General features: G+C 38.4%; 1 protein-coding gene across 1 annotated transcript in view; it reads right to left on the reverse strand.

Annotated features, from left to right (window-relative positions):
• Positions 1-24,711, reverse strand: part of megf10 (multiple EGF-like-domains 10) — an 80,982-nt gene that overhangs the window by 42,706 nt on the left and 13,565 nt on the right. The window contains exons 2-5 of the mRNA XM_072372100.1: positions 22,958-23,093; positions 20,498-20,599; positions 18,216-18,316; positions 15,868-15,960 (exon numbers count right to left, since the gene is read on the reverse strand). Coding sequence (XP_072228201.1) covers positions 15,868-15,960; positions 18,216-18,316; positions 20,498-20,599; positions 22,958-23,076 — 415 coding nt within the window. The 5' untranslated portion in view covers positions 23,077-23,093. The remainder of the gene's footprint in view (positions 1-15,867; positions 15,961-18,215; positions 18,317-20,497; positions 20,600-22,957; positions 23,094-24,711) is intronic.

A 24,711-nucleotide genomic window follows, 5' to 3' on the forward strand; every position in this document is an offset into this window, starting at 1 on the left:
AAATGGTATTTCCTTGGCTTCTAATTCTACAGTTAATGCATTTGTTACTTCAAGATTGGACTACTGTAATTCTTTATTATTGGGCTGTCCCACATATTCTCTGAAAAGCCTCCAGCTGATCCAAAATGATGCAGCCAGAGTTCTGATGAGAACTAACAGGAGAGATCATGTTTCTCCAGTTTTAGCTTCTCTTCATTGGCTCCCTGTTAAATTCAGAATAGAATTTAAGATTCTTCTCCTCACATATAAAGCTCTTAATGGCCGAGCTCCATCATATCTTAAAGATCTCATTGTAAGATATTTTCCTAACAGAGCACTTCGCTCCCAAACTGCAGGTTTACTTGTTGTTCCCAGAGTTTCTAAAAGTAGAATGGGAGGCAGAGCCTTCAGTTATCAGGCCCCTCTCTTGTGGAATAAGCTGCCAGTAAATGTCCGGGAAGCAGACACCCTTTCCACTTTTAAGATTAGGCTTAAAACTGTCAAGAATGAAGCAGGAAGGGAGGACCCAGATGCAGACTTCTCAAAGGTAAAAAGATTTATTAGCAGAAACCTGGCACAAGAACAAAAGGTGCGGCGGATTATCAAAAATACTTAACGATTGGGGGGGGGGGGGGGGGGACGACAAGGCATGACAAGACTAGCAAACACAAGACTATGATTAATAAATAAACAAGGCTTTGGAAACTATGGTGGCAAAAACCTGACTTGACAATCGTGGCATGTAAGGTGAGGATTTTGTAAAGAATGTGACTGAACTTGGAAACTAAATACTGTGGGGAGGTGATTTGTGACGACATGCAGCTGTTAACAGAAACTGGTGACTTGAGTGAGACTAAGTGCCAGGGGGAAAAAAAACATGACCAGAAACCTGAAAACAAGTGTGATCAAAACTTAAAACAGTGACAAAAACTTTCCTTTTTGATAAAGCTTATAGTTAGAGATGGCTCAGGTAACCCTGAAACATCCCATAGTTAAGCTGCTATAGGCTTAGACTGCTGGGGGACCTCGTCTGTCACACCTTTCCTCACTTTGCTCTCTTTTTCCTCCTGTTTAATTTCACAAATGATTTTATGTACATGTGACATTATTGTGGTTATTAACTTGTGTTTCCCTGTTCCAACAGATATCCTTTGAATGGCGTTATGGTGTTTTTCCCCCCTCTTTTCCCTCTTTTCTGTCTTCTCAAACCCCAGCTGGTCGAGGCGGATGGCCACCCTTCCTGGTTCTGGTTCTGCCAGAGGTTTCGTCCTGTTAAAAGGGAGTCGTTCCTTTCCACAGTTGCCTCAGGCACGCTCAGGACGGGAGATTGGACTGAAGACAAGTTTCGGTGCAATCTGTTGGTTTCCTTAGCTAGGATATAATTTTTTTTAATTCTATATGAATTGGATTATTTTGTAATTGGAAAATAGAAATAAAACTATAGAAATAAAACTGAATTGATTTACATGACTTCAAGGCACCCTGAGTTTCTTCAGCTTCCTTTTGGGTGTACAGTTGAAGGTGAGCAAAACCAGATTGTGGTTTAATTTTTCCAATTGAAAAAAGACAGAGGAGCTGTATGCATCTATTATATTTGCATATAACAAATTCAACTTTTTATATATTCTGATAGAACAGTTGACAAACTATTGGAAGGTGTGAAGTGTAGCAGAGAAGGATCCAAGGTTGCCACTCTGGTGTGGCACTTTGTAGATGCCCTGCTGGGCCTTTCTGTGTGAAGTTTGCATGATTTCACTGTGCCTTTAAGCCTTTGCTATGGATGAACGTTCAATTTGTCATTCTTAAATAGCTATCTTTGCAAGTGTGGGTATGTGTAATTGTATCTATGAAATAAACTCAGAACCCATGTGTTCAAGACTGCTTACCTCCACTGATTGCTCTGTTCTGTGTATATTTTAATATTGTACATTTTAATTCCTGTTATCTAATTTCTTGTTTGTACAGTGTCCTTGAATGTTTTGAAAGGTGCTTTAAATAAAACGTATTATTACTATCTCTGTGTTAGCTTTGTAAAGGACGAATACACGGTGTTCCCTCATCTAATGTCAATTACAATTAGACTCTATCGTACCTTCCTCTAACCAAGGATCACATGTAAAGGTCTATCAAAGGATTCTTTCACAATTACTCTCATAAGATGTGACGTAACATCCCTCCAGCAGTCTTAACACAAGTTATGGCTTTGATTGGGGCAAACATTGCTGTTCTTTTTTTCATCCAGATAGTCTTTGCTCATGTGGTGATTATTTGTCACAAAGTGACCAACTATCCAAATGCAACCCTGATTTCTGGGTGTGACCAAAACAAAGAACCATTTTGCTTTGATCAGAAAGAAAGTTAAAAGCAAAAGAATAGCTCTCTCTCACACACACTCAGTCAAGTGTCGTAGGCTGTCTCATTTAAAAAAAAAGAGGACAAGCAGAGAGAACGAAAGACACTGACCAGCTCAGTTTGAACAGTAGTAAAACCAGATGTATCGGATTAGAATACCTTCTGAGTGTGCTTTTAACTTTAGCTTTAAAACTTCCCTGTTAAGTATCCTACTTGAAACAGCTCTTAAGGGCAGAAACCAAAGCATCAGCTCATGAAAGATAACTGCAAACCCTTGCATGAAAACTTTAAGAATCAAAAGTAAAAATAAACTTTATCGTGGAGCCAGGCACAATACAACCAGAATTTACCCCATTAATCTTTGGCTGTTGGATTAAGCAAGACCACACCTAGAGTATTACACATTAAAGAACAAGTAAGGATGTCACAGGCCCCTAAGGGTTTAGAAGTGACTGGGAGAAAATTGGAAAAAGTGGGAAGGTTTACAGTGATTATCAAACCTTTCATTATGGCACACCACATCTTGAAGCGAAATTTATCACTGGGAAAAAAGACACAGGTTTCAGACAATGCCTTTATAACCGAAGCTATGTTCTGTAGACGGCAAAGTGGAGGTCATGAGCCATGAAAAGGAAATTCAGGTCCTGTTGTCATGGTATTCATCCCATTTATATTCACTTTCCAAATGGTAATCTCCAACAAATCAAAGCCAGTCCAATGAGTCAGTCAATATCAGTTCTAGTTCCACACCAACACTGGATTAACACAGTACGCTTCTAATTACAAAGACTAAAATAATTTTAAGGTGTCTGACTCATGCTCATATTTCTGACACTTAAGACTTAGTAGATCTCAGTAACTTCGGAAGAAACTCAAGATTCAGGTTGAAATAAGTTGGAAATTCTTAAAGATTTTAATAACAAATATCTGAACAAATTAAAACTCAAAGTTGGCTGAAGTAAAATCAAGAAGATCTTGGGTCACTTTACTTATTAACTACTGTTTCTATCCTCAATAATATATAATAATGAAGTGCTCAGCTGCTATTCCGTCATCTCAACAACCCGCCATGAACAGTTTTTCCAGCCTTCATATATGATCCTCAAAATCCAGTTGGCTGATTAATGCAAGGAGTTTCTGTGGGATCCTGCAGGCAGTGACTGAGCTCTGCAGCAGATTGTGGTTTCCTTGTTCTGATTAGAATATACACATGGCAGCTGCAGTAAAGCTACTGATTGAGGTGATGATGTTGCTGTGGTTTGAAATGAATTTAGAATAGTTGGAAAAACATGTTTCTCTGTTTGTCAGTATTCAGTCCCCTTTTAGTTCTGGTTTGGTGATCAAAAACCTCCTACATAATCGTCTGCCTCTTTATTTGCTAAAAGCTCCAACATGTTCAGCTGCTAGTCTGAGCGCACGTATGTGCTCTTTCTGGCTGAGAAAGTGTAATACAGCTTTTCAACAAAAGTAGCAGCCTATTAACCAAAGAAATTACATGAAAGTATGCTTCCTGTGGGTTCATATTTTCAAACATAATGTAATATCTGATGTTTGCTGGAGCATATCCCAGCTGCCATTGGGTGGGAGGCAGGGTATACCCTGGATGCGTCCCCAATTACTATTTTTCTTCTTCTTATCATTACTACAACATTTCTGAGCCAGTTTAAACAGCCTTTTAGCATTATTGCCATCTCTGAAAGCTGGATCAGCTCTGAGAAGGGGGCTGACTTTGACCTGGAGGGTTATGAGTTCAGTTATATCAACAGAGAAGGGAAAAGCTGGTGGAGGAGTGGCTGTGTATGTGGACAGAAACCTAAAGTAGAAAATAGTAGAAAACATGACCAGAGTGACTAAAGATGCATTTGAGTGTATAACAGCTGAAATATATATGGAAAAAACTAAAAATGTTGTTGTTAGTTGTATATACAGAGCTCTTGGTTCTAATATGGAAATATTTACAGTTACATCTCAGAAGGTCTTTTTCATCTGTGGTGACTTCAATATAGATTTACTTAACTCAAACAATCATAAACCTACTGAAGAGTTCATTAATACCATGTACAGTTTGAGCCTTTTTCCCAGAATCACTCGACCCAGCAGGATCACACTTAGCAGGGCCTCATTAATAGATAATATATTTACTAATATCTTAGATAAAAATACAATAAGTGGATTAATAATTCAGCATATTAGTGATCATCTACCAGTCTTTGTAGTTAGTGACAATTTCTATATGAAAAATAAGGAGAAAATTAAGCCAAAAGAACAGTAAGAACAGAAGAATCAATCAAATCATTCAAAGATGAACTATTGAAACATAATTGGGGGTTAATATTGCAGAAAGATGATATTAATAAAGCATATGAAATTTTTCTGAATATCTTTAAATTATTATATGACAAAAATGCGCATTAAAAATGTTCTCTCATAAAAACAAATACTCAGAAGCTCCATGGATCACGAAGGGATTGCAAAATGCCTGTAAAAAAAGAACAAACTACAAAAAGATTTCATAAAGCATATATCATTGGAGGTAGAGAATAAATATAAAAAATATCAGAATAAATTAACTGCTATTTTACTAATAGCTAAAAAGGATTACTACAGTAAATTATTAGATAGTAATAAGAAAATTATGAAAGGGATTTGGAATGTATTAAATAATATTATCAAGAAAAACTTTTTTTACAAATAATTGATGACAATGTGGTTCATAATTTCAATAAATATTTTGTAAGTGTGGGACCTAAACTGGTAGAAAAAATCCCTGATCCTATAACAGCTGGAGCTCTGAATGAATCATTAATCAGCAGAAATCCTTATTCAATGTTTCTCACTGCAGTGGGAGAGAGAAAGATTTTGAATATGGTCAGTAAATGTAAAAATAAAAGGTCAACTGACTGTGGTGACACTGACATGATAATAATTAAGGAGGTAATTGAGGAAATTATTCAGCCTCTGACTTACATCTGTAATCTGTCATTTCAAGTAGGTACATTTCCAGAAAAGATGAAAATTGCAAAAGTTATTCCACTTTATAAATCTGGGGACAGACACCATTTCACAAATTATAGGCCTGTTTCTCTACTTCCACAATTTTCCAAACAAATTATTTGTGGGTAGATTGGATACATTCATTAATAAACATAAACTACTTTCTGAAAGTCAATATGGATTCAGATCACATGGATTCAACGCAATGGCAGTCCTTTAATTAATAGAAGAAGTCACCAGTTCCTTCAGACAAAAAGAAATGCAGTTGGTGTATTTATTGATCTCAAAAAAGCATTTGACACAATAAATCATGAAATATTAATCAAGAGTCCTTGCTCTGTGCCTCGTGGTGGCTGAGGGGGGGTCGGGGTTCAGGGGACTTTTGCGGATGGGTTTAGTGAGTAGGAGTGGGGCGCGGTGGGTTTCTGGGTCTTCTGTATTGGTGTCTTCTGCCCCTCTCAGCAGTTGCTGGGACGGCTCTGCTCCTTGGCTGGGGTCGGCATGTCCCAGGGGTTGGCTGGGTGGCACCCCCAGCCCGCTCCAGGGGTGGGTGGACCGCAGCCGGGGGTGAGGGGGCCTTGGTGACTGGCAGGGGGGTCGGATGCGCCTGGGCTGGCTCTCCGGCATTGGTGCGGAGGACTCGGATGCCTGTGTTGGTGTGGTGTCTGTACTTCGCTCCCGGGCAGGTTCACAGGGGTCTCAGGGACCTGGTCCTCCTCCTGGCACTGTGGGGTGCTGGGTTGGGATTGGTGAGGGGGGCCTGGCAGAGGGACTGTGGTGTTGGATTGTGGCACAGATGATTGGGGGTTTGGGGAGGGTCTCTGCACTCTGAGTGCTGATGTACAAGGGTGTGAATGTGTATGTAGGTGTGATTGTCTTTTTTGTTTGAATACAGTTTGGTACGTGTGTGTATGTATGTACGTGTATGTATTTATTTATTTGATTTTTTTGTTTATTGTGTATAAAAGCATAGAAATCAAACAGGAAGGTTACTATAAGGGCCATTAGAGGGAGAAGGGGTATGAATAAATAAGTTTTACTTCTTCATACCCCTTTTCAGACAATTTGCATTAATTAATGTCATATCTGAAGGTATTTATACTTACAAGTTTATTCAATTGGAAATTTTGTTTATATTATTAATTTCTATTTATTTTCAAATTTACATATGAATATATAATGCGATGTTGAGCTAATACTGGTGAAAAAGTATATGTTGTTTGGGATTGTTCTTTTTGTAAATACTGTTTACCAATCACTTTATTTCGTCTGAAATAAATTCATTCATTCATTCATTTACTGTTATCACTGAATATCTTTTTTTAAATATAATTTTAAATTTAAAAGGTAAAAGCATGCATAGGTTGCATCAGATTGTAATGCATCAAAGTTTTACAAAGTGTTACATTTAACTTGTGGTTGAAAGACCATTCTTAACTGTGGGACCATATTTGAGGAAAACAATCTAAGCATAAGTTAATTTACTACAATCTAACCACTCAACTGTATTTCAGAACACCATCCACTTAGTGAAACATGGTGTTGGCATCATCATGCTGTGGGGATATTTTTAATCAGCAGGCTCTGGTCAGAATTGAGGGCTCTAAGCATATGGCTTATGCAACACTCTTTCATAGTGTATTGCATCCATTATATTCATACCATATATATTGTGTGTGTATATATATACTGTGCTTGTTTATATGAACAATCATGGTGTATTGTTGAATCTCTTCAGTTCAAGCTATTCTTTTTAACTACATAACCAGCCTGGTGTTTACATGCTCAGCATTCTGATTAACATAGGCATCTACTACTATTCTACCATTCTGAAGTTGTTCAAGTGCTTATCAGGCTTCTTTTATTCCTCCTGCATTAACGTGTTTTACTCTTAGCAGATGAAAAAGTGCATACTTCCCTGTCCTCAGGCAGTCTGGCCTTGTTTGACAAACAGTGGTGGGGGCCAGTGGGGGAGGCATAGGGACAAAGACGAGGAGGAGATTATAGATGCACATGTAAAACCTTCTGTATTCAAGTCTGCCATCCTGGTACCTTTGTGAAACCTGACCTAGATTTAAGAAAGGCCAAACTCAAGGAGCTTGGGGCTCCTCATCCACTTCCTAGAGAACAGATTGTTCTCTTTCATCAGCCTATTCAAGACGATTGTGAACAAAATAGAATGCACTGTGCAGGAATTCAGTTACAGTCTCATGAAAACACATTTGTTGTTCTTTAATATGTCCTGTTTATCTTCATTTGAATAATTGCAGACACCACAAGTCCCAAAATATTAAAAAGCTTCTTCACATCTAATAGTGAGAGATTTCAGGAAGAACAGAATTGCTCAAGAAGAGAAAAGACTCTGAACCAGTAACTTGAGCTGCCAGTTGTTAGGAGTTGGCACAGATCTCACTCTCCACACTCTGGAGGGATTGGGACTGGGATGTTTTTTTGTCTGTATACTGATTACCCAGTCTACCAGGAATGGTGCACTTATGGGAACTAAAAGTGCCATTGACACTAACGCAGAAGATTCTCAGTGAGAAAAAACATCTGTAGCATTCCTTTAGTTGTCCATGCTGAGCAAAGATGTGTGTCCTCCCCCAGAGCGTTATGGTCAGATTCTAATAAAATTCTCACCATTGAGCTGTTTCTGTACACAGAGAAAGCTCTTTTAAAACACAGGTACCACTATACTAGCTTTGCACACTTCATAACTCCAAATGTTTTGTAATTAGTTTCTAACCAGGGGAGAGCTTACTCCTGGGTGAAGCCTCCTCTTAAGAACAAGAGGATCTGGAAGTCTCTTCTGATTGATAAAATTCTTGGAGGTCTGCTGTGGGGGTGGGGACAGGGCTGGTGGTGACTTGTGAACAAGCACTACTCCAGTTGCTGGCTACAAAGCTATGACAAAACAGACAACATAAATAAGAAAATACGTTGAGAAGCACACTACATTTTCAAGCATGACAACACATGAGATACATGTTTAAGTCAGAATTGGATCCAGAACATCAAAGCATGCTGAACCGTCACAACAGAGATTACAGCAGGACGTCTCTGTTTGGTAAAGGTGCTCAGTACTTCTTGTGTGAGTAACTGTGTTTCTGAGCAGTTGTAGAAACAGCAAATGGACACGTTCAGTTGTCTTGAGTATAAATTTCTAAACACAAAGTATGGTTAGCACCTTGAGCTTCCTTCTCACTCAGTGTGACTATGCTGTTTGTCCTAAAATCTGTTCATACATCTAATGCCAACACAACACAGACATCTGAAACAGTTCCACTCACTGCTTGTGGTTCAGACTCATTCCCTTTTAGTGTTGGAACGACCTGAACTGTCAGTCTCAGTCTCTCTGCAAAACTAGCATCGTGCTGGGCCTTGTTCAGAAAACTGATGTTAGTAAACTGTTAATAACTCATCCAATTCATTTCCTGACTGAAAAACAAACCATATCCAGAGTTGCTGGGTCTTCGGGGAAGCTGAAAAGGAACAACTTGCCCTCAAAACCAACAATGTACTGTGTTCTGAAAAGTACTGTGGATCACTATAAAAAATTTTGTATAGTTCCTTGTTGAGCAATAACGCTAAACTCCTCAAAATGTGAGTACAAAGGTTGTCGAAAAAAGAATACTGAATAAAACAAGTTCCTTCTGTGTAAAAATACTAAAACATGTATTGAATCTTTGGGTGACATTTAAGGTGATAATAAATCATTTTAACACTGCACATAATCCATGGAAAAGCATGCCATGGGACCTTTAACCTTTAAAGTTTTGAAAGACTTAAATAAGATAAATACCTATTCATGATCAGTTGGTGTATGATATGTTTGAACAGATTTTAGAACTGTGCAACTGTAGCGTACAGTGCATGATGCTTCCTGCTGAACTTGAGTCCTCCTGAGCATCTTGTGTTGTTTTTTTCATGTGTAACAAATCACAAGATCCAGTTCCCCAGGTCATTTCCCACCACATCATTTTCATCTCCTGTTACTCCCTCCTCCCTGTGAATACATCCTTCCTCCATTTCCTGTTCCTTCCTAAAATTGATCTTAGACATATTGTTGGGACCCAGTGACCTATATAACAGTCAATTCATTAGACTTCACTCATGCTTGAGGAAATTAAAGACATACTTCAGGAGGGAAAAGAAGGTGAGGTTTGCTGAGTGCTGCAATGACTGACCAAAAACGTCCATTTTCACAGACACACACAGCTTTTCAGTAAGCATACATACAGCAAACATGGTAGGTTCAACAGAAAAGTTGGGTCATTATGGAAAATTCTAATTAGAAAACAGAGAAAAACAGGGATTTCATTTGACTTTTGTTTATTTGTAGATAGCATGAACCAAAGATATTTAAGTTGTCTCTCATCAACTTCAGAAATCACTGGTGTTCAGCTTAGGCTTGCTCCCTTGTCCTTTACATACTGAAATTCCTCCAAATTCCTTGAATGCTTTAATGATATTTTGCTCTGTAGAGGGAGAAATATGCAGATCCCTTCCAGTTTTTCTTTGAGGTGCGTTGTTTTTCAAAAGTTCAATGATTTTCTCACACATTTGTTACCATGCTGGCCATCTTTGCTCCTCAAAGACTCATTTTGTCATGTCATGGAGGCTGCCTTTGGACCAAATCATGATAACAATCACCTGTTGAGACCACCTGTTACCTCGTTATAAGCCCCAAATTATCCTCGCCCCACTTGTTTTTCTATTTTTTTAATTTGTTGCAGAGCTAAAATGCAAAGGTAGATATATATTAGAAATTGAAGACAAAAAATGAAATTTATTCAGTTCATGTCATCTGTCCTCCTGAAGCATTCACACTTTTAATATTTTCCTGCTCACTCACAATGTTCTTTTTTCTTCCCCAGACAAGCTGGGCCCAGTTGGCCCCATTTGAGCCCGAGGGCCCAGACATAACAATAAGCTTATTTATTACAAGCAGGAGTTGAAGACAGTGGGGCACACCCTGTGGTGTCCTTACTCATATCACATAAAAGCCTGCATTAGAACACACACATGGGCTCATAAGGGAAAACAAATATAACCTTCCACAGACTCAGTGTTAGTCCATTCAAAAGTCCACTTTTACAACATCAAGCTACTCAAACTTGAGCAAACACACAGATAATGCAGTTAGGGTTCAAATCACTGCATGTATAAGTTCAACAAGATAGGCTTAGGTGCTCTGTACATGCTCCAAAGATCCGTCTCTTTGCATCTCTTTGTTAAAAAAAAAAAACTAAAAAAAGCGTATATTAATAAAAGTGTGTATTAATCCAGCTGAATTCCCAATAAAGCTACTCTCATTCCCATATCTTTCCCATATCTCTCTGTCTTTTTTTCAGATTGATAAACACATCAGAAACTGGGACTGAAAAATCGGCTCATAAAGACTACGAGTCAACTCACAGTCACTTGAAGCATTTCCATACTGTCGCTCTGCTCTAATAAAATCCTGATTTTATAGCTGCACAGTCAACATCCTTGTTTCGGACATACTTCAGTCAATAATAATAATAACACAGACACAAAAGGAAGCTTTAGCAGTGTTTAAATGTCCTTTACACTATGCCTAAAAGGTGTGCCCAGTAATGAGTCAAAGATAGAGATGTCTGCTGCATTAACTGCTGATTCCATCCAGGGGCACTCTTAAGATCTTGAATAATTGGAATCTCAATGACCAGACAAGAGATCTTAGGATTTTTATACAGCAGTCACAACAAGTGAAATGAATATAAAATGTGTTGCATCTGTCATTTGCATCGGCTGGCTTTTACAACATGAATGCGAGTCTTATTCAACTTTGTTATCATTTTCCTTGTCCAACACTGAGCAGAAATTACAGCCTTGAAACGGATGAAGTTATATGCCACGTTGTTTTCTTAAATTTACCATCTCAAATCTAAGATGTTTTGTGCCTATGATAAAACAGGAGTTGCTGCTGAATTTTGATAGACTGTTAATAATAAAGCTCATTTCTTGGTCTGATCGTGGGGCTTGAACTGAAAAACACATTCACACATGCTTAGACTTACCAAAATATTTGTGACTTAAAATAAGTTTTAGTGGTAAGGATTTCTCTTCTGACAGCTTGACTTCTGCTTTTTGTTTAGCTTTTCACGCCGGGTGTTTCTGACTAAAAATGTTTAGTTGTTATTGTATTATGAGCATATCTAATACAGACATTTGAATTTATTAGGTTGGTTATTGGATATCTATTCTTTCTGTTAAACATTGTAACACAATCTTGCAGCTTGAGAGAGCGTATCTATCTTACATATCTATAAAGGGGTGCCTTCTTTTCATAAACAGTGAGTCTTACAAAAAACGCAGGGCCACACCAAAGCTCCGTCCTCTTCACCAATCTGTAGACGAAGCTGCACCACTCTGGTGCCTCAGCAGCATGAAACAACCTCTTCTCCACCTCCTCCAGCCTCACTTCCAACATTGGACCTTAGAAATAACCTTCTAATGTCTTCTACACAACCAAGTTATTGCCCAATGCCAACAATCACCAGCCTGGTGCATGTGATTCTCTCTTTTTCCCTCTGTCACAGTGTATAAAATGTGTGCCTGCCACACAGAAATGGTCAACAGTGCCAGATAGTGTGAAACAGATGCTGCTCGTAGGAAAGACAGTGAAACTGAAGCATAGCCTCTTTCTGTTTTTGAGCAAACATAATATTCTTATTATCATTCGGGGGGTTACATAAATTATTATAAAGTAACTTTTTTCATTATTTCTTCTGTCATCTTGAGATACAGGACTATTCAGAAAATATAAAGGGCTACAGCCCCAGATTCCCAAGGCTCACAATGCCGCTGACTCCATCTGTAACCGATGAACGAGACAATACATGCCCAGATACAACCAGTGCTTTTAGTTCTGCTAGTAAAATCAACAGCAAATGTACCACTTGCATCATGACCACTTTTGCATAGAAAGTAAGCTGGTAGATCTGTGTCAGAGTAGTTGTGGCTGTAACTAAACTTGCTCACACTTAGTTTGCAGTGTGTACTTGACACAGGCTTTTGTGTCACAGCTGATAGAAAGGAGTTTGGGACGTCTGCCTTGAGCAAGCTCTACAGTGGTGGTCAGACAGCCATGTTAGAGATAAAAGTGTCTGAGAAAAAGAATTAGCAAATTACATAGCACATATTTGCAAAGTTCCAAATTGAACTCTCGTCAATTCATCATAATAACAATGTTCTTGTTAAATGCGTTACATTGTCATTATCTTTTTGGAATTCAGCATTTTGTGTGATTATGTATCAGAATCAGAATCATAAACAATGTTTTTTGCCAAGTAGGTTTACACATACAAGGAATTTGTTGTGGTGTGCTGGTGCTTTGTTTTACAAAAAAGGAAAGAAAGAACAATAAATAAGAACAGTGAGTAAAAGTGGAATAAGTATGAATAAGTATGTACAGGATGAGGATGATGTTAAAAGTGCTGCATGATACTGTCATTTTGAGCCCAATATAAACTTTTCTGAAGTTTATTTCACATTTATCATATCTCAAATTAGGTCTTAACCCGGTTTAGGTTAAACTATTTGCCACTGATGTATGCATGTATACCATTGCCAATTCTAGAGCTGCTAATTCTTTTGTACAGAAGCTGAGAATGGCCATGGATTTTATTTTGTTTTACGCACCGTTATCTCGTGATAACGACTTATTATTTCAAAGTTGTGGAAAAAAACAATATTATTATTATATAAATATTATTATTATAAAAATATTACAAAAATATTTCTTTAGCTCGTGATAATTCATTTCAACCTACAAGAGCTGCCACGAACAGCTTCCATACATCTGCTAACCGGTGGCCCCCAAACAAACCCAGTCAAGTAAAGCAACTAACGTAAAGTGTAACTTTAAGCTACAGCTGCAGCCAGTGGCTACCCAAGCCCTTCCTGGCTGCTCTTGTAGGTTGAAATCAGGACGATCACATTAACCAGCGCACAATCATCAGACTTGAAAATGATCCCACGGGTAAAAAAAAGTCGAGATTATATTGAGATAACCAAATAATAAGTCTTTTTTTTCTTCTTTTCACAACTTTGAAATAATAAGACGATATCATGAGAGAACAGTGTATAATAAAAAAGAAATCCATGGCCGTTCACAGCTTCCGGACGTTTGTTGCTTTCAAAGTTCAATTCAGTTGAAATCAATAGAAAATGTGGTCTTTTCTATACATTTATCCATCTTTCAAGAAAAAAAGACGATGAGCAGACGGATTCCATTTGATTTTTTCGTTCAATACTCTTCACATCTCCCTACTCATACAACCTGCTGTTCTTACCAATGAAGTGTCAGCTGATCAGTGTATTTTTGCAAAGAAGTCTTAAGTAACGTGTAAAACACTTGTGTTTATGTGAGCGTGCAGAGCCTGAAAACTAAAGTCTGGTTTACTAAGAAAGATCTGAACCACCGTCGTAGTATCTGTTACCTCTGAATAATGATTCAGCTTTTGTCGAGCAGCGAACACAAAGTAAGTCTGGATGCGCTGAACTTGCTTTGTTGTACACCCCTCTGGACCAAGCCCTTCTCTCTAATGTTGATGACAGACAATTGCTGACATCTTCATCCTGAAATACTGGTTTAACATTACTTGCTACTTAAAATAGTCGAGGTTTGATTTTTTTATGGCACAGTCACACAAGATTAAACAAAAAAACAAAAACTGCTGATTGGCAACATGACTTTTAACTGGAAGAACATAAAAAGCCAAATGATGCTCCAATAAAGAGGTAGGCCAGTAGAAAAGTGTTAATCATGCAAATGGCTCAGTGCAGCCGCACTTCATTTTAACTCGATACGACTACTTTTTAAAATAAAAACTTAAGAGAAGCATTTGGCTCTGACACTGTCCCATAATGACGGTGTCGTGCAGATCGATTGCGGTCAAGTAAAGCTCAGGAGGAAGAGCAGTCGCCCACCAATCGGAAGGTCGGTGGTTCGACTCTGGCGTCCTTGGGCAAGACACTGAACCCTGCGTTGCCTCCCAGTGTATCCATTGGGGTATGAATGTGTGTATGAATGATTAGAAAAGCACGTAGTTATGTATCTTAAGACGTGCTGTATGTGTGTGTGTGTGAGTGGGGTGAATGCGGCATGTAGTGAAGCGCTTTGAGTGGTCAGTTAGACTAGAAAAGCTCTATACAAGTCCATTTATTGATTAAACTAGTTATTATCTATGATAAATGTTCCAGACTCATTCATTTCTGAGTAACATCAGTTCCAACAGTTGTATAGAACAGAAATCAATCAAAAATATTAAACTTACTCTCAAAATCTAATGCTTTAGGTTACCATAGCAATGTGATCAATAACCTTCAGTTGTGCTACTGTTATAGAAAATACCCGGATCAATAGCTCTTATATTGTAGCCTATTAAACAATGAATTGGTTGAAGTAGATTAAAGCGAGAGACTGTTGTAATCTTTAATATTCTGACTTCAGACATATAACAATGAATCTTTCTTTGTGGGGTACGGCCCTCTGGTTACAGTGCATGAAATCCATGAAATTCTAGACAGTTAGATTGTTAACTCATCGTCCGATGTTCTGCAGCTAGACCAACACTCCTCGTGATAAGAGAACAACCTTTATGTGCGTGCCAGAGTTTCTATTGGAAGATGCGTGAATTCATTTATTATTTTCCTACTAAAGCACAAACTAAAGAAAATGAGGAAATACTGCATCACACTGCATACTGCTTCAAACGTGCAGCCAACACAGCGTACACTGGGCACAGATAACTCCAGGGTCACGCTTTTTTTTTCAAATGGAAAAAAACCTAAACAGAATCTGAGCGGTCGTTCTCCGTTTTTTCGCTAACTCGGAAAACGGAGAGAACAGTTAGTTTGGTCTAGAACATAAAATTTGGGGAATTGTTTTATTTTCAAAATGGAATGAAAAAAATTATTCAGTCAAACATGTAGACAAATCTTTCAGCTCAGGGGGACAAGACAACTCAAGAAAGAAAGAAAGAAAGAAAGAAAGAAAGAAAGAAAGAAAGAAAGAAAGAAAGAAAGAAAGAAAGAAAGAAAGAAAGAAAGAAAGAAAGAAAGAAAGAAAGAAAGAAAGAAAGAAAGAAAGAAAGAAAGAAAGAAAGAAAGAAAGAAAGAAAGAAAGAAAGAAAGAAAGAAAGAAAGAGACATTAGGTTCCGAAGCTACTGCATGCCGCCGCCAGAGCAGCGTCATTCCGGATTTATATCTTTACACTAATGGGAAGAAACTATAGGTGAACGTTCAGCTATGAATTGTAGTGAATCGAAAATCCAAAAAAAGGCAGCCTGGGTTTGTACTTAAGTATTAAACTTGAGAAAAATGAAAGACATAACACAGATGTCATGTTTTGCTGCTGTGGTGGTTCTGACTGCTCGTGTGGTATATTCTAACAGTCAGTAACATGATAGCAGTCTGTTTTTCCTCTTGTGAGTTCAGAGTGCTTTCACAGAAAACCACTCACACACATAAAGACATGACTGGTCACAGACAGCAGCAGCTGGAGGACTTACCGCTGGAGCAGTTGGAGCCCCCCCATCCTGGCTCACACTGACAGGTGTTGGGTGCCACACAACGACCATGAACACAGCTCTCTGCACAATGGGCTGGGCATGGAAGAAACAGGAAGGCAGGCCAAGGATGCAGTGCAGGCCAAAAAAGAAAAAGATACATAAACGACATATCAGTAAAAATATGACTTGTGATAAATGGGACTTATTGATGTAGTAACGATGTTAAAAATGGCCTCTCTGAGACTTTATTCAAATATTGACAGACCACCCTCATTTTAATTATGTTAAAAGCGCAATGAACATTCCAAAATTAATTCCAAACCAGTTCTTCTGAATATCTATTTCATATTTCAATGTTTCTGTCACTGATTGTTTTGTGAAAACTTTTTGAGACCTTGCAAAATCCTAAAGCTTTAATCAAGCAACCAAAAAAGGTTTGGTCCACAGATCTAAACTGCATCATATTGCTGGTTTTTCAAAGCCTCACGAAGCATTGATTTTCACAGGATGGGGCTCGCTTCTTCGGAATGAAACAGATCTAGATTAAAACAACACACAATAGGAAGACTGGTTTTTTTTAAATTCTTCATTTCGGTAGAAAAGTTATTTATCATAATCAATCTAAGTGATGTTTTGTTGATGAAGAAAAGCACCAACAACTCTTTAGTTGTGTCCTCGTTATCATTAGCAGTTTTGTGTTGGGTTGGTGGATATGTTTAGGACATATTTAAACCCAGCAAAATTCTGTTCACCTGAAAGACTAATTTTCTTTTCACATATTTATCTATTCATTATAAGGAAAACCATAATGTGCCAGTATATGGTCGGGGGGAGTTATCATGGAATGATCCAAAACTCGTTTAAACTCATTCTTGTGTGATGTGTTCAACATGTCCCTGTCTGTTTTCGCCTCAAAAGAGATCCACATTTTAAGAAATGATTTTCTTTGCTCTTACATGGACACTTCAGAGACATCAGAAACGCATTGTCAGCAGCTTTGTTCTTTTGCCCCCGTTATAGCAGAACTTCAGGACTTGCAGAAACACACACTTAACTCATACAGAATTCAGGTCTATACCCCAGTCGTTCCTGAGGATGATCGGGTGATGGTTGAACATTTCTCTGCATGCAGTGTGTTTGTCAGTGCTTTCTGACAGATTCTTTCTTATGCATTAACAACAAACCATTTGAACCAACTCTCTGAGTTCATGTTCTGTTTCTTTATGTCTGCCAACAAACCTGTAGCACAGTGTAGAGTAATGCTATCATATCTTAAACCCTAGCTCCATTCGCCCACTCATTCTTTACAACCACTTCATGTCCATGCGTACAATTTTATTTGGTCTTATAAGGCAGTTTATGAATAAAGTATGTGGTGAAAAGTGCTGCTTAGTTTGTTACAGTATTCTTTCTTTTTAGAACACAATTTCAATTCAATTCAATCCAGTTTTATTTATATAGCAATATAGTCCAATTCAAGTCCATTAGAGTCCAATTCATTGTAATCATGATCCAATCAAATCCAGTTAATTAAATTCAAAATTAGTCCAGTTCATATGTGAGTAAAAACTCAGACAGGGAGGAGAAAGAATGAGAGGGACTAGAAAAAGAGGAAAGGGGAAGAAAAAGATGACGGATACTGGGGGGATTGTGTTGCTACATTAATTATACATGAGAAGATAAATGCTATATCTGCCATTTCTTTTATCATGGAAACAACTAGGAAACAAATAAGTCTGCTTCATTTCTTAGGCTTTGCATCATTTCATCTCTGGTAAACTGAGTGCACTAAATTTGACCTTCATGCAATTCGATTTCCCTCCCAATCTGAGTCCCATCTGGAAAAAACACACTGCCCGGAGTGTCTGACAAATTCTTCTTCCTGCTGTGTTCTGTCGAGGAGCTCAGGGATTTTCAGAGCAGCATGTGATAGTTGCTCATACAAGAGAGCCTTTTCACACCAGGATAAATTCCCCTCTGAACTCCCGGGGCACATTAACTGTGTCGCCATCTCTACCAAAGTACAAGGATATTAAGACTTTCTTTCTTTTTCAAATCAACAACAACTTTCACAAAGGTAATGGCAAGCTGTGTTTACGTAATGAGTTCTATCCTGTTGCTGCTGACCAACAGTTGCTGTACTTCCCAGCTGTCACTGACACAGTGGGACGTGGGGTGCACAGCAGCCCAACTGTCATGGGAGGTCACCGTAATGACAGCAAACACCTGTTCTTCTGACAGTCACTCACTGAAACCATGTCCTTCTGTTTCCTCATGTAAAAGCTGTATGCAATCAAACATTGTCACACTTATTACACTTGTGTGTGAGTGTGTGTGAAGATACTCACGAGCACACATCTCTCCGTCCTCATAGAAGCCTGGACAGCACTGGGACTTTCTCCTGTACATGGTTTTCTCTCCTCTGCGATAAGCAGTGCGATAGCTCACCCTGCAAACAGACAGGAAGGGAAGTCACATCGTGTTTGTTTTGTGGCAGATTCGTAGTATGATTTTTAACTCTCACGATGAGGATAAACTGAGGTCAGAGCTGGTCAGTGTTACCAGTAGCTCATCTACTTGTCCACCCAAAGGGTGTATTAAGAGTTTGTTTCTGCACTGTATACTACCCACTTTCTCTGAAATATTCCCAGTGGAAGTATTAAAGTCACTGGAAGATAAACTGGTTAAAGAATCATTTCAAATGTTGTTTTTTTTGTTTGTTTTTAGTGGAAACTCTCATTCGTCCACAGGATAAACGTGTACTGCATGGCTCAAACAAAAAAATAGATAAATTAAAAGTTACTACCCGAGTTTAACGTATCTGGGGTTGCTTCAGTTGGTCAGTAACACTGTGTTACCAAAAACTGGGTCAGCTGACTGGATATCAGACGCAGACTTACTAAATGAGCAGGTTTTTTCCATCAATAGATTTTCTCTTCCCAGATGACATATTACACGATGGGATAGTAAAATAGCGAAGTGGTTCAGAAAGCATGTGACATACAAACAACTCTGAAAAGAAAAAACTAAAAGGGGCACACACATTCTTAAAAATGAAAGAATACATGCACAAAGTGACACAACGACTCAGGATTTTTTTGGTTTAAAAAAAAAATCCGGTATGAAGTCATCTAAATGGTGATGTCCAGAATCAAACTGGGCTGAATTTGGGTCAAAGGTGAAAGCTTGATAGACATCTATGCCTATTTGAAGATGGCGATTAAACTTTCACATTTGTTGAGTGTTTTCATGTTTTTTGGGAGGAGATGAACACTGAAGACTTTAGCCTTACAAGCACTACTTGCTGAGCTGAACAGCCCCACAGTGGTATGAAGCACATCCTGTTTGTGGAGAGACTGACGCTGTAATTCCCACACCATGCTACATGATTTAGGAATTTACAATCCTTGACAGCATATAAGCCTGTACATTTCCAAATTTCTGACATTTTAAATGAAATTTTGTCTTTATGTTGACCTCATCTCATACACCAACGAAAGGTAAGTTTTTGAATTAGAAAAATATTTCTTCTTGACCAATTTTGTTTCTTTGCAGCCCACAACTGTACAGAATGTTTCAGAGTTTTTGACACATTGCCACTAGAACTATATTTTCAGCAACTAAGAAGTGGGTGAAAACAGACGTCCAAACGACCAATCAACCAGTTTTAAAACAAGACACAAAGGTGACATTCTGGCTGGTGTTTCCTGGGGTTTTATGACAATTTATAGACTTAATTTTGGAATCTTCAATATTTACAGCTGTGTCTGTTTGTTTGATATAAAAATTTCATTATAAGAACTAAATTGCTTGGGGAAAAGTGCTCGAAATTTACCTGCAGATACTGGCGAATGAAAGGCAGACAATGCCGGTCAATGAGGAGATGAAATATTGTCTGCACAAAGATGTGATTTCAACACATTAAATGTTTTAGATCAAATCTTTGCTGTATGCAGCCACCAAGATACTTCTGGGACAATCAGCATCATAATGGTGGCATGATACTGATCGTCTCGTGTGGGTGTTGAGCTCTCTAGGCTGTGAGAAGCACTTAAAAGCAGAGGCTTTTGAGTCTGACTCCCATGTAGGCCATTTCTTTTTATATTGCCAATCCTGGTGAAATCTAGGCTAAACTAAAACATTTAATCCATATCTTTGACTAGGCTTTGAGGTCTTCAAAACTTTCACTTGTACACCAAATTTAGCCCAAGTTTATCTGTGGACCCTTAAATCTCTTTTAGACATCTAGATCAAACCATGTTCTGTGGGAACATGTGCTTGTACTCAAACATGACAAAACAAAAACAAACCACATATAGAGTCAGGGTGGCTGGAGCTTAGGAGGAAAAGCGATTGTCTGCCAATCGGATGGTTGGTGGTTTGATCTCTGGTTTCCCAGTCCACATGTTAAAAGTGTTGACTATATAATGTTAATTGGTGTGTGAGCGTCTATGACAGAGTAAAAGCTATACACAGCCTTTAACACTGCATGGTGCTTTTATGAATGACATATTGTGACTGGTCAAAACAACTATAGGAGGTCTATATAAAGGCAGTCCTCTTATCATTAAGTGTTTTATCAAACAACCACAGTCTCCACAAAGTCATGTCAGCATTAGGCGGTCCTCACCTGTGTCTGGTGCACTTGAACCAGTTGAGGATGTCGGTGCATCTGGTGTAATAAATCTGATCAAAAGGATGGGCGTACGACTCCTGCACTGTCACAGAGTAACTGAAAGCACAAAAAGAGGACGGAGACATCACACATTAAGGGAGAAAACAGTGTTTTCATGTATGCTGTGTTACCATCTATGTGTGCTGGGAACCTGAATGTTTGAATCAGGACACCCTTTAAGCTGCTTGTGTGTGTGTGTGTGTGTGTGTGTGTGTGTGTGTGTGTGTGTGTGTGTCATGGCAGGTATTGTTGACCCTCCCACCCCTCCATGTATCACTACCAACTACACAGTGTGTGGTCCAAACACTGTCTCATGACTGCCTCGTGAACTTGCCACACTACAGACTCTTGGCTCACTAACCTGCTGTGCTGTTAATAATGCCTTTTTTTTCTTTTCTGATTAAAGTGTTACAAATATACTCTTTTGTTTAGTCCACGAAGAGCACCAACTTTAAGTCTTCATATATGAAGCTGATGTCAAAGTTGACACACAGATCATTCCTAAAAAACAAAGACAAAAATCCAGCTACATAAAAAGTCATTGGTGGTGAATGATGGATCTATTTACAGTCCCTGCCGTCTGCCTGTATTTTCATAGTTTCTTTTTATTTGACTATATTTCAGATGCTTTTGTTCTGTTACTGGAGCAGCATTTTTTTTATGTGGACATTGCTGCTGGGCAAAAAGTATGAATATGGCGTAAACAGGGACAACAAATATCGCTTAGAAAGGCTTCAAGTACAAAAATGTATGAACCACTCTCCAACTTTAATCTTAGCTAGATAGGTTTCTTTTTGCAAACATTAGCTCCCTTTGCAAATACAGTACAAGCTATACATACATTATCACTTCTATATGCCTGAAGGTACAACATTCATCTTAAAATCATATTATCACAGTTTAGTGCCTGTGAGCCACAGCCAGTGAAAAATGGAGCATGTCTACATGAAAAAGCAACTAGGTTTAACATTGGATTTACACAAACAAACAGACAACTATATAAATCTAATGCCCATGAATGGCACAGCAGATTAATCTAGTATATGCCACATTTTGGCAGAGCTGGGACTTTCTTATTCGTACTTATCATTGTTGTCTGCTTTCTGAATCCATCTCTGCTCTCACTCTTTGGGACAAAAACAACACATCAGAGTTGTGAGTGTGTCTGCAGCTGTTTCATAGGATTAGTCAGTGAAAGGCAGTATTGCTGGGAAATTTCCCTCCACCCGTCTTCTTTTACAACTCATATAATGGCTTTCTAAGCTCTCTTTAAATCTAAAATAAGGTAAAAACTTAATTTCACCCTTTTAACATTTTTGTCTTGAAAATAATCTTAAAATGCCATTGTCTATTTCACAGACTTTCAATTTGTTTTATTCTTCTTAATCTAAAACCAAACTCAATGATAATGAAGTGGCATTGATTAGTAAACTTTAAGAGCTTCTGGAAGCTATATCTTTGAACTTTAGACAAAGTCAGTGCAGCCTTCCTGACCCCAGCCAAGGTATAACCCTTGCCTTGCAATACCTTGTTTCCACATATGTGTGCTACATGCAAATCACTTCATGCAAATTCATTTCTATGGTATGTCTATACTCTTCAGTAGGTGTGTGAAACTAACCCTAACCCTTCTTCAGGTTATTTAAACTCATTTTGTCGCAGGGATTTCAAGCCCACATTCCAAAAATAAAAAAGAAGATAAAATTGGCCACACTCCCATTTCTGCTGTGAGGTCTCCATCCAAAAAGAAATGCGACAATTTCCCACATATGTCACAGATATCTGCACGTGGATCTCTTGTTACGTTCATTACTAATGCATATGTGAACATGTTTATTAACTGCGAGTGTGGGTTTAGTTTCAGCTGAATGATCTAAAAGTCATTCAAACCCTCTCAGCTAAAAGCCTGTTGTACTCCTCCACAGTCCTCACTTGGAAGTCACTTTGGATAAAACTTTCTACTCAATCAGCTCATAAACACACTCGCACAGTAAAGCTGGTTGCAGCTTTACATAAGCTATATGCAATGATAATCAGCTGATGAGTGAGGGGATACTGTCTGCTGTGGAGGAGCCTTGCTTAGCCAAACCGCACTGTACCGTACCATGAAATGGAAAAACGATTCATAAAGTCCTGCTGTAACACAAGTTAATGTCAGAATCATGGTGTAAGAGACAGGTATAAAGGTTATATTGTGCTATTGATATTTAGTAATAGCTTCACATACTGACTGACTGATAACTAATGACTTTTTTCATGCTGCGTAAATTATTTCCCATTCTGGGATTAACACATTCTTATTTTACTCAATTCGGATTGGTGAGCAGGTGCTTCTCTCAAATGTTGGCCTACTCTTTGCATGTGTGCTTAATAAAGTGTAAAAGACATTCAAAGAAATGATGCATGGTGACTGACCTCTCCCAGTGGCTGCAGACGTTGGGATCCTCCAGGTTGAGGGAAGAGGTGCTACGAGGCAGGTAACAGAGGGCCACAGCCAAAAGGACTGTCCTGTGGCAGCAAAGCAACACAGCCATCTCAGTCAGAGCTGCACCTTTAGACGGGGAAAGATGAGGAGAAAACACCAACAAAATATCTGTAAAATCTTTCAAAGTAAGGGAACTGAAGTTAAACAATGACAAAGAAATTTACTTTGTTTTGCAAGTGGGTCACGGTCAATGTTCTCCAAGTCTCAAATGAGTCTGAGATCTCTCAGTTCCAAGTCATTTCTAAGATATGTCAGGCTCTCAAATTCATTCCAAGTTGTGGGGATTCCGAATATGACCATCGCGATCCCATCAAGATTAAACTTTTTCAGATTTCTTCCCCTTCTTTTTTTAATGAAAATTTTTCTTCATCAGTCATGCAACAACAGTCAGTTGATGTACCCCCCTTACAGAAAAATGCTATTGCCTAAAGAGCAAAAAGTATCTATTCAAAGCATTCTTTTTAAGTTTCAACATCCCACTGCTGTAAGTTGCCCACTGGACCAGAACAGGCGTCAACGCGTTGCACATCACAAACCTATGTGCATGTTCAGAGCTTAAATCTAGATCTTACGTGAGTGAACAGCAACAGCTGTACACTCCTCTGCAGGCCAGTTCAAAATCTGTTCTGTTCTATGATCTTTGCAGTGTTGTGCTCATACTGTGCAAACTGAGTTAAGTGCTGTCTCCATTTGAAACCCAAGATATAAGCAGAAATGACTTATCTTTTCTATTTCAAGTAATTTTCTTTTTCTTCATGCAAGTAGATGCTTTTGTTTGCTGCTTGTCAAATCTTGTCAAAAGGAGAATAGTACCCTTTAAGAGTGTTTCACCACTAAATACACAGAGTAAGTTATACACACTTTGAGCTGCTTCCACAGTGGTGCTTTTAATCCAGCAATATAAATGTTTGATTAAGTCAAATGTGAGTCATATGATGAACAGTGGTTGGCAGAGTTCTATATTTATGATGTGGAACCACAGACAAGAAGATGTCCGGCTCTTTTTCCAACAGCTGTGGTATTTTGTTTATCACAATGACAGAACTCCAGTAAGAGATTGGTGGTTTCAAAATGCTCTGCTGTTATTTAGGTATTTCAAAGCTTCTTTTAATGACAAGGAAAACTAAAGTGAGCTACAGCCAAACACTAAGGCACTGTGATCATTTCACATCTTAATATGCAGCAAAATGTGCATAAAAAGCTGCATCCTACACCTTTTAAACAAATTGATAAGTGTGTCCTCCTATCAGCTTAAAATATCAGACAATTTTCTTTCTACCATGCTTTTATACCCCTGGTGTCATCCGACCATGCTGTTTGATTGTCATTAAGCTTCTCTGATAAACATATTCCTGCTGGCGCCATATGGAAACACTGCAGCAAATTGTATTTACCCAACATAACAGTAGGTCTGTGTGCAGATATTGTGGATTTCAGCAGAATAAGTTTTAATCAGAATTGGCATGAACACACAGTAACTATTGGTGAAACATCAACCATAAGGTTCTGCTGGTTTCCCTGTACATCATCTGCCGGTAGAGATGATTGTACGTGAAGTTTATCTCTAGGAAGAAGACATATGGTTTTACAGCAGATTTCATTAAAAATCTGAAATATCTCATTTCTGCACAGTTAGTGAAGCATAACTTCAACATATTACAACAAACAACTACAGCTGTCAAGT

This window comes from Leuresthes tenuis, unplaced genomic scaffold, assembly GCF_036924035.1.
Source record: "Leuresthes tenuis unplaced genomic scaffold, fLeuTen1.0.hap1 SCAF_19, whole genome shotgun sequence".
Classification (NCBI taxonomy): domain Eukaryota; kingdom Metazoa; phylum Chordata; class Actinopteri; order Atheriniformes; family Atherinopsidae; genus Leuresthes; species Leuresthes tenuis.